This window comes from Pteropus alecto, unplaced genomic scaffold, assembly GCF_000325575.1.
Source record: "Pteropus alecto unplaced genomic scaffold, ASM32557v1 scaffold14, whole genome shotgun sequence".
Classification (NCBI taxonomy): Eukaryota; Metazoa; Chordata; class Mammalia; order Chiroptera; family Pteropodidae; genus Pteropus; species Pteropus alecto.
In genome coordinates this window covers 11,325,833-11,340,816 of record NW_006436810.1, presented here as the reverse complement: position 1 = coordinate 11,340,816, position 14,984 = coordinate 11,325,833, and the positions used below count along the sequence as shown (strand labels likewise).

The 14,984-nt window shown below is 38.5% G+C and overlaps 1 protein-coding gene across 1 annotated transcript in view; it reads right to left on the bottom strand.

Annotated features, from left to right (window-relative positions):
* CDH7 (cadherin 7) overlaps window positions 1-14,984 on the bottom strand; it is a 109,381-nt gene that overhangs the window by 40,203 nt on the left and 54,194 nt on the right. The window contains exon 6 of the mRNA XM_025048078.1: window positions 4,436-4,689. Coding sequence (XP_024903846.1) covers window positions 4,436-4,689 — 254 coding nt within the window. The remainder of the gene's footprint in view (window positions 1-4,435; window positions 4,690-14,984) is intronic.

Genomic DNA, 14,984 nt, shown 5'->3' with positions numbered 1-14,984 from the left:
CCAGCAGATAAATATTATCCCAGTGTCCTTGAATTATAAATATAAACATAATTCTGTATTTAAATGGTTAGAAATGCTGTCAATGATCCTCGTTAATTTTTAGTCGCATTGCCCCCCCCCCGACCCCCATCACATCTGATCTTATTCATAATAAAATTATGTTGCAATTCATTGGCTCTTTTCGGCAGAGGGACTTCGGGCTTACTGTACCGCCCACAGGAATAAATTTGCTGATTTCATGACAGCACAAGACTCTGAGGGTATAACTAAATAAAACATACACAGACTTTGCATAATATTTTCTCGGCTTGTTCAAATCCTGCCATCCCCGCGCAGCCTGCTTCTGCTTTCATTCTTCATATGAAGTCTCACGTCCAGGGAACGCGGAGTGGTGAGTCTCTGTCTCACAGTGTGCCATGCCACAGCTTCTGACACTTTTCTCCCTTGTACTGTTTAACTTTGATGGGATCTTATTTTTCAACCAGATTGTAAGTTCCTTGAGGTCAGAAGAAATGTTTTCTTCATCTTTGTTTTCCTTGTCAGTCTCTTTCCTAGCATCAGGCGCAAAGCGGGCTCTTAGCACGTGGGTGCTGATTCATTTGATCCGTCTACCAGTCCTGACCCGAGGAATGAACAGTCCCCTAGCTCTAGGCTGTTCTTACAGCTTTGCCGTCTTATTGATGAGAAGCAGAAGTGAAGTTTCTCCTGTTCGGAAAGATGATCGGTATCTGCAGAGCACAATCTGCCCTTGCAAGTTCAATAGCTAAAGCCTGACATTCGGTATTCAGGGCCGACATTTTCATAAAATGGTCAGTAACTAGTACGTAAAATAAAAATAAAACGACAAAGATGCTGGCCATCGATTATCCACTTTGACTTTCAAAAAAAGTCGCTTACGTTGTTTCTGGCTAAGTAACCTCAGGCATCACATAATTTCCACCTTTGGCTTCAAGCTTCCACATGAAAAAAGAAAAAAGAGCGAAAGTGTCCACGAAATGGTGGGTGAGGCATTACAAGGATGTGACGCTCCACGACGGCGATCTATTTCGGCCAGTCGCTGGCCTCTGTGTTCGTTTCATCTTTCTATCTATTGCTACTACGCCTCTAAATAGTCCAAACGCTGTGCGGGGGTGTAAATGCCCCATTCCTTTTTTAAGACAAGAGCTGATGCACAAAGAAGAGTTATGCATAGCTTTTGGCTGATGCCAAAAGTAGGCAAACATTTTAAAATGCTGGGTAAGGCAGGGATCATGTGGGAAAACGACCTCAATTTTACCTTGCTGGAAGCAAGTCAATGCGTGTCTTTCTAGAATTCTAATCTCTTGTTCCACATATCAGTAAATGTTCCAAATACAAATGACATAGGATAGATTTCAGTATTATACTACGAAGAATGTTAATAAACTTAAACACTAATTATCCAGCTTCCCATACTGTTTTCCAATTCAAATCCTAACAGCCTAATTTTAAACAATTACATTGAAACACATACTACTTTTCTGTTCCTCTAAGAACTACACTATTTCTAAAGGTATAGAAGCACAAAGCTTACAATTTTAAGACTCTTCAGGCTCCATCTCGACCTGAAGAACACTTTTCCTAGGATCTCAGAAGACTGTGCCATCTACCCATGCACTGACGTTTGTTAAAGGCAGGCTTATATTTTGATAAAAACACTTGCATGCTTAATGTAAATTCGTGCTTGTGTCCATTAAAGAACCTCATAATTTTTTCTATATATCGGAACAAATGTGAATACAAAACAATCTTCAATGTAGATTACCAATATAGTTACTTGTAAATATGATGTTGACTTTGAAATAAAAATGGCATGAAAACGCAGTAGGCTATAATAGTAGCAATGTGTAATGCTACTACTTCCAATACTGAAGTCATGATTCGGTGTTTAAAAGCATAGGTTACTTTCCTTTTCTTATTTAATCCTCAGAAAACCTGGGATAAGGCAGAGATAAGGGTGTTTTTTCAATTTTACTGGGACATATAAAAAAATTAGCAAGCTGAGTGACATTCCCTAGGTCACTCGGCAAACAGCAGTGCTGGAAAGAGAACCGGTCCTGTCGAGAATGCAGAAGTGGACTCATCTGCTCGCCAAACTACGAAACGAGGACACCGGCTTAAAAAATGTCACGGATGGGTAGGAGAGGAGAAATATGTCAGAGAGAAATCCAGAAAAATATAAGCTGTGAATGACTTTGCTGACCTTAAAAAAAATTGTATAAGGGAAATAAATGTTTCAAGACAAGAATTAAATGTAAGTCAAGAAATTTTACAAAAGCAAAAAACATATTCACATGAAATAACATTTTAGTGCACTCTGAACAAAGCCTCGTCTCTCTCAATTGTGAGATTTAGAGTCAGAGGATGACACAAGATGGTAAAATATTAACCTGAAATGTTAAGTTGTCACCTTCGTTAGCCTTAAGATAATGAAAACAGGGAGGAATCTGGGGCCAGCCAGCTCCTCTTACATTTACAAAGGCCACAGAGAGCTTTACCTCCAAAATCAGCGGAGTTCGCCCTTTACCCTCTAGCTCTGTGCCTCAGGGAGCACGGCTGGAGCTCGCTTCATCTCCAACTCAAGTCACTTCTCACCTGAGCCTATTCTTCCTTCTTCTTCCCCAAATGATTACATAACACTACATTTATTGTCAAATAAAATGTTTTAAAAAGTGAACTAAAAGGCTTTAACAGAATGAGAGACCAAGAAATGGGTAAAGGCAAAATAAGAAACAAGGTAAAACTATCATTGCAACAAATCAAAATGAACTTAAATCCTCTTATACATTTAAGTCCTGAATTATGATATTTATTAGTGCATCTCTTTCCTTTTCCATACTCCCAACTTCATGAAAGCATTCTCTCTTTCTCCCTATTAATTAAACAAAATGATTTAAGTAGAAGTCAAACTATCCCGGGCAGTTGGCCTGTGCCTACAACTGGGCTGTGGTTGGCTGATTGTGAGGGAAGGAGACTTAAGTGTGTCACGAAGAGACCACAGTGCTATAACAAAACCCAGATTCGAGTGTGCACGTCAATACGACTTGGGGGATGGAGCTGAGCTTAGCCCAGGGAGCTGTTCTGACAATGAAGGCTGGGCTATTAACAGGGAGGAGGGGAGGCTTATTCTACCCGGTATGTTTATGACTCGCATATTCTAGCGCACAGGAGAATATGTTCTTAGAAACAGTTTGCGATCACTGCACTTAAAGTAGAGCCATCTAAGTAGCCTGAATTTCTTATATAGAGAAACGATGACTATGACTTCAGTTTTGAAATAACAATTATTTTATGCCCATGCTTTACTAGGCTATAATATTATTGTCAGATAAAGGATAGCTAGCAATTATATGCTAGCTAGCAATCAGCATATAATTTTAGGGAGCTAAAATTATGAGCTTTTCTTAATTAACGATCATTGTCTAAATTATATTTCCATGAAACTTTATGGTCAATGTCCAGACTTATATAAGAAGTCACCTCAAAAGCGCTTAGAATTGTTGTCTCGCTTAAACCTAAAAGCCTGTGATTAGCTTATTGAACATATCTGAATATAAAACATTCATCGATTTTTATACTTCACAGACTTTGTCACAGAAATCCAGACTGTCACGCTGAAGTCTCACTTATGAACCCAAACTACACCATGCATTACAGAGTAACTTCAAGTGTATTCTATGTATAATATTCACTTAAAAAGACATAATTTATCACATGCACACAAACACATGCATACACAAAAACATACATGAAGACTTCAGATTATAAATTATAGGTAAAAAGTATGAACCAGAATATCGTGATGTTACGAAATGCTTCGGGACTAAATTCTGTTAGCCCTGGAGATTAGCTGGTTCTAGCAATGTGTCTAGTCTCTGTACAGGAGTTATGGAAGGACGTTTTAAAATAGCCCTTACACACAGATAAGGCATTATTGTATTTTAACAAGTGAAAATAATAATCCTAATAAACATGTACTATCCAAATAGACTAAAGTGAAACAAATGATTTGTCTAAAAATGCATCCCTGATTTCCACTACTTACAAATCAGCTTTCTGACAGATGTGCATGTCCTATAACTAGGACAGGCATCACTTCACCTGTGAACACAGTTTGCTTTGAAAGAGCTCGGGATAACTAGTTGAATAGGGACATCAGCTATGTCTGACGGATAATAATGGATGGCTCAAAACACTGCTGCACGATAATGGCCTTGGAGAATCAGGTGACACATTTTGAATTAGTACAACGTGGAGTTGTGCCGATTCCGTTTCACTTCTCCTGCTATGGCTCAATACATATGCAAAATTGGTTTGTGTCTGCTCTGAACCGAAAGCACCATCACGCAGAGAACATGAGCTGGGAATAAAGCACACAGTGGGAGAATTGTAAACACAGAGAGGAAGAAGCTGTTACCTCACAGGGCTGTTGGAAGAATCTGGGTCGTGAGCTGCTACAGTGCCGATGATATTCCCAACTTGGGTAGCTTCTGACACCTCCATGGGGTACAGGGGTGAGGAAAACACAGGGGGCTCATCCACATCTTCCACGATTATCTTCACAGTCGTGGTGTCGCTGAACGGCCCCAAGCTTAGAAAACGAGGGTCAGCATCTTTGTTTGCAGCTTCTATCCGCAGTGTATAACTCGTTTTGGCTTCAAAGTCCAGGTCCTGCAAGAAGGTTATTAGGAAAATTAAATTACCAATTAAGTAGTCAGTAAAGCCTTTTCATTTATGAATGTCAATAAACATGGAAAGGACTCAGCCACGAAAAAAAAATGCACCATCGGCATTCAAAAGTAATAAATAATCATGCCAATCAGAATCCTCTCTGCTTTGCTGGCTCATAGACGATGCTAAGTGCTTTTGAGCTAACTTAATCCTCTCTGCTGCCGTACACTGCATGGCCAATACAGGTCTTTAGGATATTATCTCAAAGATGAGAGATAAGACTTAAAACATTTTTCCTAGAGGGACATCAATGTAATATTCTTCGACCATGAAATTTAACCACACTCTCCATGGGGGCACATTAAAAAGGAAGAGAGAGATAACTTTCCACTGAATTTCTCATTTAAAAGGTCATTTTCATTGATTTCGTGGACTCCATGACAATGGTGAGGGTTCATGTTCTCTCAAGGCAGCCGCAGCGGCAGCGGAGGCATGGTGAGGTTGGATGCTCTGAAGACAGATTCTTCTCGACGAAAGTCCCCACAGTTTCTCTCTCCACCATTCCTCCAGGGTACACCATACCTCTCTCTATTTATATCAGATGATTGTCATTTATATTCTAGAATCTCTATTCTATAACTTTTCACGAGGATTAACTGCTAACGCTATCCTTGAAAGTAGTGACCGGAGTCAAACCATGTGGTAGCTTAAAAAGTTGTAAGAGGAATTAGCGAAGCACCATTTGTGAACAAAAGAATCACGTACACAGCATGGAAAGCTTTCATGAGAATAACACGCTTCTCTTTCTTCAGAGGATAAAGAGAGCCACAGTTTTTTGTGACTTTCAGTCTCTATCTTGGCACTGAAAAGTGCCCCGAATCTTTACATTTAACGATGTAAAACAAAACATTTAAATTGTAAAGAAACTGACAGAAATACTGTCAAATATAAAGCATAAGTTACTTGTCAATATTTAATTTAAAAAAGCACTAGTAAAAATGGGCTAAAATGTAAAGTTGAGAATTGTAACCCAAATCCACCCATGTCTCTGAGCATATGTGTGTGAACACATACAGGTGTGAATATATTTCACCTTCTCCCACAAGGATGTGATGCTGATTAAAATAAATAAAACAATGTGTTTATACATTAGGATATATGTATACACACGCTCTCTCTATATGCAACATATATGTATATACTACTTATAGAAAGTATAACATACACAGATATACTCATGTATATATAAAAACATATATACATACATACTGTGTGTGTGATATGTGTGTGTGTGTGTGTGTGTGTACATCTGTTTGTACATAAATTTACATGAAAAGATTCCATGGCTCCTGTCTGGTCAATACTGAGGGAAGAGTATATAAATCAATAATCAGAATGGGTTTATAATATGTGGACCACGAAACATTTACTGAAATATTTGCTTAACATCTGTCTCATCCAGCAGAATGTAAGCTCCAAACTGTTTTGTCCATTATTAGCGTTCTCGGCGCCTATTATGACCTCAGTGCATAGAAGAGGCTCAGTAAGTTCTTGTTGAATTAGAAAAAAACCCAGAAAGTAGATATCTAGGCTACAGGAACCTTAAAACTGAACTATACCTTTTCCCCAGAGAATCCTGGTGGCCGAAGTGGGAGGTGAGGGAAGAAACAGGCAGGTATATTCTTTCTCTTAACCACAGAAAACTTTATGGAATGACTAGGGGAAAACGCTTAAATGTGCTCTGAGGCTTCATATAATAATACTGGGGCACATGGTAGATGGCGCTCTAAACAACAACTTATTAACAAATTCAGCGATATTTTTATATGGCTACTTTTTCATTTGTCTATCATCTAAAAACATATTTAGCCCAACGATTCTCAACCAAAGGTGAGAATGAGAACCTCCTGGGGTGTGCTCTAACACACGGCTGGCCCCTTCCAAGATTCCGATTCAGCAGATCCAGAATGAGGCAGAGCAAACGGATTTTTAAAAGACTCATCAGTTCATCCGATGTAAATCCTCTTATAAGAAACCTGACCTCGTCATGAAAATTTTCTTGGGCCTTTACATATAAATCCGATATTTAATTTAGGTCCTGCTAAGAATAAAACAAAGCATTTTTATTTACCTAAATACATTTACTTAGAAACTCTAACCATACAAATAGTGTGGGTATTCGCCTATTCAGGCTGTTCTCATTATTACTTACAAAACTGACAAATTATGAGAGAAATCTTATTTTCATATATTATGGGTTTGTGTATGATGAAATGTGTTTTTAGAAAATCCTCTTTACCATTTCCTTTCAAAACAGTTGAAAACCAACTCAACCTTTAAGATGTCATCCAGGTTCACCATAAAGGGATACCAAATATTTCCATATTCAAGTAAAAGTTTGACTGACTTCTGACAGAATAATTTAAGGTTTACTGAACAAACACATACAATTATTTTATAGCAACTTTTTTTTTTTTAATGTGTAAAAGGCAACAACATGAGGTACAGACATCTGGATGCCACCAAGTCATAAACAGAGTATCATACATTATGATTGGCTGCTGAAAAGCTATTATGAAAATCGAGCGATAAAAGAATTTATATGAAAGGCTATGAATCAAAACTGCAGACAAGAGGAATTGCCACACAAAACGATTTTCAGAGCAAATCAGAGTCAGCCAGACATCTAGTTTTCAAAGAAGGGTGTGGCGTGATAAATAGGGCTGTTAAACTCATTGAAGAAAGAAAAGGCTTTTGCAATAAAATTTTAATTCCTCTTTCTCTTTCCTATGGATTTGTATATAAGCAGTATGTTTCATAACTATTAGTTTTAATGAGAAAGTTTCTACTTGGGGGAAGAAAATGAAAACGACAATGGAGGAAAGACAAGAAGGAGATATAGGTAATGTTCAACAGCTCGTCTTCAATATTTGAAACATCATCTCATCGGAGACCATGTATAATTGGAAATTTAACCAAAACACTGCCCGCACTGTCACCCACAAGAGCAAGCAATATGTAAGGATTCAGAAGCAGCTGGAATCAAATATGAGTCACGCGGACTCAAAGTAGTGATTCTACAGATCCATTCTGAGGTCCCTAGAAGCTGTTCTTTCCTCTGTCAAGTGATGTCTATGTCAGAGACACAAAAAGAGAAAAGCAGTTTGTTTGGAATGGCCTTTCGCAAACTATAACGTAGGGCTGTTTAAATTTATTGCCATCCGAGGATGATGAACTTTAGGATTAAAAATAAATAAATAAATAAACAAAACATTGAAACTAAGGCAGGGGTTGGCAACTTTTCCTGGAAGGGCAGGATAGTGTATCATTAGGCTTTGCAGGCCACACGTTCTCTGCCACATGTAAATGAATCTGTGTGGCCTTGTGCCAATCACACTTCATTTATAGGCAATGAAATCTGAATTCACATATCACACCGCATTCTTCTCTGGATTTTTTTTCAATCGCTTAAAAAACGTAAAACCATCCAGAGCTCTTCAGCTGTACAAAAACAGGCAGGCAGATGTTTGTCAACCTGTGATCTAAGGAACCCAAACTAATCAGCTTGTTTGTTCAGGATGGATGCTCACCCCTCTTCCTCCCACCCCTTTGGCTACAATTAAAATGAACTATTCAGTACCGTACACAGCACACTTGGTATCTTCCAGTTCGTATCACCGCTGCTCATATAACTTTTTCTGCTATTTCTCATTGGAATCTTTCAAGATCAACCATCACCTTTATGAGTGTTCCCATAATCCACTTATCTTTCTATTGAGAGCCAACTACCAATAAGAAGTTTTACACACATCTTTCATGTGCATTTAAAAAGGTGCAAGGTTGGTATTATTAATTCATAAAAAAAATAAATAGCAAAGAGAGAAAGTGTAAAATTATATGTGTATTAGGGGGCAGGCGGACACACTGTGTGAACTCAAGGCCACGTCCATCCACCATGCATTCCCTTTCCACTGTAATTAGCAGGCGTTCTTTAGGCAATAAGAGCTTTTAGGGCTTCATATTCTATGACATTATCATACTTAGGTACCTGCCTACCTCACCAACCTTATAGGGGTTCTGTAAGTTATTTATAAATTTAAAGCACCCTAGCACAATGACTGACGCAGAGTAATCATTGCATAGTTACTGTGATACTATTACACTGTAAGTGCCATTATTTCCTGCTAGATTATGAGCCAATACAAGGAAAGACTCCATCCTTTTCCTTCTGTTTCCCCCATGACACCCAGGCCTATGTCATTGGCAAAGTCAGTTTATAATATTTGTCTCTTGAATTTAAAAACAAAACTGTCACAAACGGTGGGGTCTCAATAGTTCCCCCTGCCATTTTTTTAAGGTTTTTCAAGCTAAAATCGGATCTTGAATTCATTCAAATAACATCGTCGTGCTACATTTTTGTTTTCTTTATATAGTTTGGCTTCTGGTCTATAGCCAAGTGCACTGTCATTAAGCTCAACAACTTCCTTTCAGATCTTGCACCTTTGGCTAATGGGATTTTTGCTTTGACAGTTGTAAGTGATTTTGGCAGCTATTTGAAGCTTTTATTTGCCTTGAATTTTCTGTGAATCATAAGACCTAACTCCAGATTTGGGCAGTAAATTATTATTTATAGACGAGAAGGGAACGATACATTCCAAATTGTTACATACACCGGTCTATATTGGGTTGTTCCACGGAGGTTTATGGGACATGGGTTAAAGGGGAAAATAGCTCTCAGGATCCTGACAGCTCTGTGGGCATCCTGGCAGGGGACTGACCCCTAAAAGTGCCTCACTGTGCTAGACTTCGAGATCTATGATAGGAATCAAAACGTATTAATCTTACAAATCTCCATTAGTAGCAACTGTCTCGGATATAATAAGGATTTGCTGATTGCTGAATGAAGAAAGAAAAAATAATCTGAGGACAAACAAATCATTTAGAAAATAGCAAAATAAGTGTAGACAAATTTAAACAACGAAAAACATTACTGGGTGTCTCCACATACATTTTACATTTCTTTAGAGTCATTATTTTAGCTTTTAAAACATCATACTGTAACACAGGTGCTCATCAAGTACTTGATATGAATATTCACATGTTGCCACTGGACTGTTACTACAAAATGAAAAATATCTGCTGCTCCGTAGGTAAACTGGGCCCTGACAAAGGTGTTATGAATCACGGCGGGAATGTTTAAGCCTATTATGCCAAGATGTAAGGAATAAAATAAGAAGATGAGTATCAGAGTTCCTTTATCTAGCTACAGGTGTCCTCTGACTTCAGTGAGAACTTCAATTAAACTTTTAATCTAGATATGAGCCTTATCTGAACATTAATCTAGATATGAGCCTTATATGAACATTAAAAAAAAGGCAATTCAAGTAGGTCTATCTCCATTTCATAATAATTTAAAAAAATTAAAAGACTGCTAAATGCATATACATTTCAGATTATTTGTTGAACATATTAGCACCATAAACTGCTAAAAGTATTTTAGCACAAACAATACATGTTTACATAGTCCTTATAATGTTTAGGTTGTTCGAAGAGTTTTATAACATTAGCTTATTAATTGTTCATGCTCATTGATTCTCAAATAACCTAAATGATAATACTATAAGATAATATAGCTTTTAACATATCTTCTTTGACAAATCTGGAAACTGACTCAAGGAGAAGTTGAGTCTCTTGCCACAGTCCCACAGGTAGTGCGACTCCAGAGCCTTTGTTCCCACAGGCTAAGAAAATAACAGAATGAACTGATGTATGAATCAGATCATCTAAAACCAAAAAGAGCAGTCGTAGTTAATCGCAGGAAGATGGTGAAAGAGGAAGCGATGTAGACACCAAGCAGTCCATGTTGAGTGGCGAGATCCCAGAGAGATAAACTGCAGGTTGTTATCACCAAACACCTCTGCCACCATTCATTACTTGAGCCTGAGCACAGACTGTGTGGTTCAGCTGACTCAGATTCTTATCCACCTCATTGATGAACGTCATGCTTTCTCCTTTAAATTCTGGCATCTGAATCAGCTGTTCCACTCACAGAAATGTTCCTCTTTGACTTCTGTATTAATTTTCTACTGCTGTGTCCACAAACCATCGCAAATTTAGTGGCTTAAAAATCATCGGCTTGACTTATTATCTTACAATTTTAGAGGTCAGAAGTCTAAATCTACGTGTTGGCCAGGCTGAATTCCTTGTAGAGAGGCCTTGGGGGAGAACTGTCCCAAGGTGGAGAGGCCACATGTATCCTTGGCTCGTAGCCTGCTCCTGCATCTGTAAGGCACATCGCGTCATCCTCTGCTTCTGTGGGGGCTACTCTTTTTTTCTGACTCTGAACCTTCCTGCATCCCTCTTCATGAGGACCCAGGTGATTACACTGCGCCCAGTGAGATAGCCCTGGATAATCTTCCCATCTCAGGCACCTTTAATCATTTAATCACATCTACAGTTTCTCTCGCCATGTGAGGTAAAATATTACAGGTACCAGAGAGTAAAACATCTTTCTCTTTGGGGGCCCACTATTCCGTGTACCACACCTCCTACTGTTTTGACTTTCTAGGCAGAAAACAGAATGACTGAGAATGACTACATTCCTGCCCAGCGCCTAACACCTGCTTCACATGACAACTCTGATGGCTTCCTTTACTGCACTGAGGCCTGAATTTCCCAGTATGCACTGCTGACTGTACCCAGTGACCCTCCCTGAAATGGCCTCATACATTTTCAAGGGAACTGCATCCCGATCGCGACCCAAAGACAGTTTAGTTTATGTTTTCCTGAGCATCTTTATCAAACAGTGCGAAATATTACAATTACACTGAGTAATGCTGATAGTGGGGAGGAGACTAATACACATCAGCTCACCTAAGATCCGTCTTGTTTGTGCCATTTCGTCTAAGTGAAACCTGATTGTTTTTTTTTCCCCTTAGTATCTCTGGAGTAGAGCTGGGACTGAAAATCCCTTTTGTACTTTCCCAGTATCCACAATATTTTATGGTTCTTTTTCCATATATTTCCCCCTCTCCTTCCTTGAATCTGGGCTGGCCTGTCTTGCTTCGATCAGTACAACGCGGTGGCAGCGATGATGTGCCAATTCTGGATATCGGTTGCAAGAGACCACGCAGCTTCTGTTGCTGCCATTCTTGGAATAAACCCGGGTTACCTACTGCATGGCGAGGGGACCATTTCTTTGCCCGCCCCCCCACCTCGTTGGCCAGCAGACAGACAGCCATCTCCATGAAGGCGGAGCCATCAAGCTGACCAGGAGCTGACTGTGACACACGTGAGAGCTCACCTGAGACCAGCAGAAAATTTACCCCGCTGAGCCCTCACCAAATTGCTGACCCGCAAATTCATGACCTAAAGATAAATTGTTGTTCACAAGGTTTGGGGGTGATTTGTTAAGTAGCAGTAGAAAGCTGATACAGCCAAGGAAAGGAAGACAATTAAGAGTTGGTGACCAGCTTCTGACATGCGATGGCGGCACATCCAGGGAAAATAAACCAAAATATACTAGAAATGACCAAATGCAATGGTGAGGAGAGGTCAGATCTAGAAGTGGGCATTTCTCTGACCTCCAGGCCCTTGAATCTTCTAATCGCATCCGTATTTAGGTCATTTCCTGTCTTTACTACCTGACACAGCTTCTGGGATCCATCAGTTCCCTCTCCTACGGAGGACATATGCAATTCTTTTTATCTGAATATGAATTTTTCTTTGCTTTGTCGGTCAGTTACTTTTAAACTCTCGCAAAATACCTTAATCCTGGAGGAATAAAACAATTTGCCTCCTTTTGAATCTTTCTTTGCCCTAACTTCATCTTTTCACACGTGATGTCTAAAGCACTGTTTCCCGCGCTTTATATCCATGGTTTGTGGATGTTCTTGACTATCCCTTTCCTTTTCATTGCTATATATATGTTTGTACTCTAGACCGCTCCCTTGAGCTACAAACTTTCACCCATGACCTCCTAGATCATACGTCATTAACCTAGATATCACAGGTGCCTCGGATGTAACATATTCCAAACCGTATCAATCATCTCGCACCCCCATTCTGAAGCAACACCACAATTACTCATCGAGTTTCTAGAAAAATCAGTTTTGTCCTTAAATCCTCTCTCCGAATTTCCCTATACGTTCACTAAATCCTCTCCTACCTACTTTTTAACATCTCTTTCTTGACACGCTACCCATCGAAACTAAATTAGGAAACGACATACTGTGGGGAAAGACAGAAGGAAGGAAAATTTTACATCGTCTGTGACTTGTACGAAGCAAGGATATAAAACTCATGGTGGACTCATGTGAAAATGACATACACGCGTATTCCAAGAACATTGCTCTGATAACTACTGAGATCAAAGAAGACAGAAAATATTCCTAAGCAAAGGGAGTTGGTCTCTGATCTACTCTACTAGGTATTGATGCTTACCTTACTATCAACTTGTCTTTGGTGTTGATTTCTTATTTTCTTTCTAAGACCCTAAATTCATCTCTAATCTTGACTATTCAAATGCAGGTAGATTTATATCTTAATAAGCAGATGACAGCCTATGTACATGCACGCATGTGCAAAATGATTAAAATGATGTTAGGCTCTACTTATGTATTACACAGTAATGATGGGTCGAATGAATTGAAAAGTACAATCTGAAATTCAAAGGTTAGCCAAATTAGAGTTATTGTATTAATCCGATCACATCCAGCCTTTAAAACTAAAATAATCCAAAACCTATGCCTTTTCACAGTCAAATGAGAGAAATATCATGTTCCATTTTGAGAAATGTGCATCCACAGCAGCAGAAGTAATCGAATAAAATATCTGAATAAAAAACGTAATGAAAAGAAGAAAAATAAATTGGAAACGTTGGTTTGATTTTCCTCCACTGCACATCAGCACTTTGTAAAATACTGAAATACATACTTGACTCTGGGAACTGGCCTCTCATTACTGCAAGTAGGAGGCAGAGGACAAATTTCAACAATAAGACAATAAACGCCAGAGCTTAGAAATCTGTGCAGCTGAGTTGAAAGCTGACAGGACATTGCCCATTGTAAATCTTCCTCCCCGACAGTGAGCAAAGGCTGGTCACATTACCGATCCCCCCACAACTGTGCTGTGTTCTTTCATGGTTTTTACATCATCAAACCTTTTTTAGGATATAAATATGAGGAAATTACGTATATAGTACAGCAGAAGTGGCCTGAAGAAGCTTAAATTCGTTATCTGATAGAGTGAAAACGTGAACCACCAAACAATCCGTCCACGAACAGAGAATGGATGGGTGTTGACACTTTACAGGAAATGCATTCTGAAAATGCTCATTTTTTACTGTACTGTAACTCTATAGTAATGTATTTTAGAGAAGCAAAATTCCATATTTAATCCCAACTGAGGTCTTATATTGAAAACAGAGATACACTGGAAGAAGAATCGCCATGCCCCAAAGGAAAAATAAAAAACTAAAGTTCCTAAAGCGAAAATTATGATGCGGAAATGTAAAAAGAAAAGTATTCTAGATGGAAAGAAAGACGCCGTTTTCACACACATGGGTGACGTCTATGTTTACACGCTGTGAATTTCGAAGCCCTGCGTGGCTGGTTGCAAAGGTTCTCATAAAAAACAGTTTCACATCGTTCTGTTTCAAACTATAATTTTGTCATCATTTTAAAAATATTTAAACTATATACGCTTATTCCTAAGTTATGGAAAGGGTAATTAAATTGTAAAAAAAAAATACGATGACCACACCTACGCCAATTTTTAGTCTTGTGGATTCTGCATATTTGGTCAAAAAAAAAAAAAATACTATGACCACACCTACGCCAATATTTAGTCTTGTGGATTCTGCATATTTGGTTATGTTAATAAACACTTTCTATATAAAACAATGGAATATTAATAATATGACTAAAAGTAATCGTTCAGAATTCTGTAGTTATTTTTCTTTTTCTAACATATCTTTTTAAAAATGATTGTGTTATGTTCTTCTTTCTCTGCTCCTAAGTTCACCCTGTGCCAAGTATGGCATATGTAAATGTTTCAAAATATGATAATAATTTTCTCAAATTGGAATAAAACTCATTAATGTCATGACAATACATTGTTTATGAAAAAGCAAGGGACTCAAGTTTTAGTATACTTAGAGTAGAGAAAAACATAAGTTCAGATGATTATTAAGCCTGGCTCACGGGTACAAAATAACCAAATTCCAAGAGAAATTACTTTCTCTAAATGGACCTTGGAACTCTATTATCCAAATGTGAAGTATTTAGAGACATTCA